General features: G+C 44.1%; 1 protein-coding gene across 1 annotated transcript; it reads right to left on the minus strand.

The window, feature by feature from the left end:
* Nucleotides 1-1957: 1957 nt before the first annotated feature.
* On the minus strand, nt 1958-2998 carry A1O9_13136 (uncharacterized protein; the record flags this gene model as incomplete). The annotated part of the gene is made up of 1 exon (XM_013397948.1): nt 1958-2998. A coding segment is annotated over one exon (1041 nt), but the record flags the coding sequence as incomplete, so codon positions are not given.
* Nucleotides 2999-3248: the final 250 nt, after the last annotated feature.

The following is a 3248-nucleotide window of genomic DNA, read 5'->3' on the forward strand; positions in this document are numbered from 1 at the left end:
TAGAGTACTAGCGAGTTAGCCGACCTTAGCGTAAACCTTAAACCTTAAATTTTTTTAAAAATTAAAAATACGCTAAATTTACTAATATATCTATATATAAAAATTACCTAATTAGGAAATATAATAGTAGCTATAAGTTCTCATAGAATATAGAATAAGCGCTGAGTGGCCCTAGGTTCTCATAGAATATAGAATAAGCGCTGAGTAGCCCTAGGCTCCCTGGGCTCCCATAGCAAATTGAGTTGCGCTGGGCTGCGGTCTAAAACACCGATGTAGCTAGAAATAATAAAACTTAGAGAGAATATAACGTATCTAGGTATAGCTAGAGATAAAAAAGTCTAGGTACGACTAGAGATAATAAAGCCTAGATACGACTAGAGATAATAAAACCTAGAGAGATATAGTACGTATAGATATACTAGCTATTAAACGAATTAGAAATTACGTACTTAAAACGATAGAATAGAAGGGCGATAGAGGGTTTACTATATAGACTATAGGAGTATAGGGAAAATATCGATTATATATAGGAGTATAGGAAAAATATCGATTATAGTATATTTATAGGGTAGAAAATAGTTACTATAAGAGCTTAGTTATAATATATAAGCGTAGGGAAAACTATCCTTACTATACGGTAGCCCTAGGCTCCCTAGGCTCCTATAGTAAATTAAGTTACGCTGGGCTACGGGCTAAAATACCGATACTATTAAGGAACCCTACCTTAGTTAGAACTACTTATAGCTCGGATTATAATACTAAGTAACTATTAATATTACGTAATATTATTCGGCTGTATAACTATACGGTCGAATCTAGATATCGCTAGTTCTTACCAAGACATCCTACGGGTTTAACCCGTGATAAACTACTAAAGTATACAAGAATAAGTTCCATTTCGTAAACCTTTCCGAGATCAAAAGCTTTCTTCCTACGGAGTTGTAAACGTATTCTATAGATCGCCGGGTAAAGTGGGTACATGGCCGGGATTTAGAGCATTTCACCTTTCTTTTCCTATAGCGCAGACAGCTAAACTCCCCCTAATTAGCGGTCGGGCGAGTCCCCGAGATTGGGCAAACGAGGCACGTAGATCAATACTTACGCATTGCTAGCACGTTCCAAACGATCACGTCATGGGAGCCAGGAGAATCTATCCTCGTGATTCCATCGCCCAACAGGGACGAAGGAGCTTCAATATGGAAGTGCCAGTGGCTGCTTAGATTTGACTCAGTTTCGGCATCGGTCCCGTGGGTAGAATACGGTGAAGCAGGTACACCCTTATTGGGGAACTTGGCTAAGCTGCTTTTGGACCGCATTCAAGCATGAGATCTCTGTCTCTTTCAATCCTATGGACTCTGTTCTTGTTTATATATAAACTTTTAAGGCATTTAATCTCCGTGAGCCCCTTTGCTATGATTTCAAATCACTCATTGATTTCCAAGCATTACAAATGCTGATACAATAGTAATTTTACGACAGGAGTAACTGGAATCACTCAGAGTTTAGTATCTATATTTGTTAGCGCGTCACGTGTAACGTGAGTTGGTATGCGCTAGTTTATTGGCGCCAACAACCCTCTCTGCGCTTGGCACTACTCGTCCCCCCGTAGTCCATCCCCATGATTCTTGCTCATGACCTTGGCATTCCCGACCGCGGCTCCTTCCCCTGAGGATCGTGTCATGTTTTCGTGGTTCTGCTCGAACAGCAGTCGGTTCTCGTCGAGGAGAAGGCCGTCGGCACCAAACTCTCTGGCCGCGTTTGCCAGTTCCTGGAATTGATGATTATGAAGGTTTCGGCTGAGTGGCTGCCTGGATGAGGAGAACCATTGAAACTTAACGAATCTCCGAGAAGCTTGATCACTTGAGCGACTATGCTCCGGCTGTCTCGAGTCTCTGAATCGAAGATGAAGTGTGCAATCACATCATTCTAGTTGTCCAAGGGGTCATCATGGCTGAACATTTCGGTAGTCATCTCCAAAGTTTTCCAGCCTTCTGCTATCATGTTTCGCCCTCGTCAACAGATATCCAAGATACTTGTGCCACTCAGGTGCCAGTTCAAGCCGCAGTGCGTTAAGCACTGCATCAGCACGGCCTTCCATATACCAGTACCCATCAAATCTCTTCATGAGGGTGCAAAAATAAGCCATTATGATCATTGCTGGGGGACGGTGCTCATCAAAGAGTCGAATGAATAGGTCTGGTATTCTATTAGGCCATGCCAACATGATTGTTTTGAGATTTGTCAACGAATCCCCACTCCACGGTGCTGCAGCTGTGAGTCGAAGTTGGTAGATAGATCGCCGGTAGGCTTCTAGTTCCTCCTTCGAGCTTGCTTGAAGAACCAACACATCTGTCAAGAGATCTTCAGACAGCCGACAAAACGCTCGATCATCGTCGCTTCGTATGGCTACTTCTGTCGGCAAGCAGAAACTTGCCAACGGCGACAGTGGACCGAGCTCGATATAGTGTTTTAGGGATAGAAACAAGGATCCGCAACCTCTGAGGAAAATGATCCAGGTAACGAGATCTCTGCAGGCTTGATTAATGGTACTAGATAGCACTGTAGCTTCACAATTTTGAGAATTGAGGCTCAAGATGACCAGCAAAGTCGAGAAGGCGAAAACGGCATTGCAATTGTCCGGCCCTACAGCCAACATTGATGCCCGGAATGGGCCGACAGCAAGATACTGGTGGCTTGCTGCCTTGTAGAAGTATTGGGAATATTGTTCAGGATGGAGGTATGCCATGTGCATGGCTGCAGTGGCCAATATTCCGTGCATTAGGAAGTCGTGTGAGCCAGCGAGGACAGGTATCTCGGATTTCCAGGGTCTAGAAAATGTCAAAGCGGTGGATGTGATAAATTGATGCCACAAGATCATGTCGTCGATGTCGAAAGCACCCAACCCTCCCATTGCTGACTCAACATGGCTCGGAGCTTGCTTGGACGACCTGGTGTTCCTTTTCCGGCTCGGCTGCTCAACCGCCTTGACCATGTCCATTGCATAGGTACACGGCAAATCTCGTTTGGAACAGCCCCCACAGACTGGCTTCTTTTCGTTACATTTTTGTTTCCTGCGCTTGCACTCGAAACACCCTGCCTTGGACTTTGTATGAGATTTGCGAGTGGAAGGGAAGAGTCTGAATATTTTGACCTGGTGCGAGTCGGAGTTGGCTGGCGTCAACATGAGATAACTCATCTAGTCAGACACCTAAGATTGCGAATTAAACGTATACTTAGAGAATAAAACC

The sequence above is a fragment of the Exophiala aquamarina genome (assembly GCF_000709125.1).
Source record: "Exophiala aquamarina CBS 119918 chromosome Unknown aczIA-supercont1.82, whole genome shotgun sequence".
Classification (NCBI taxonomy): domain Eukaryota; kingdom Fungi; phylum Ascomycota; class Eurotiomycetes; order Chaetothyriales; family Herpotrichiellaceae; genus Exophiala; species Exophiala aquamarina.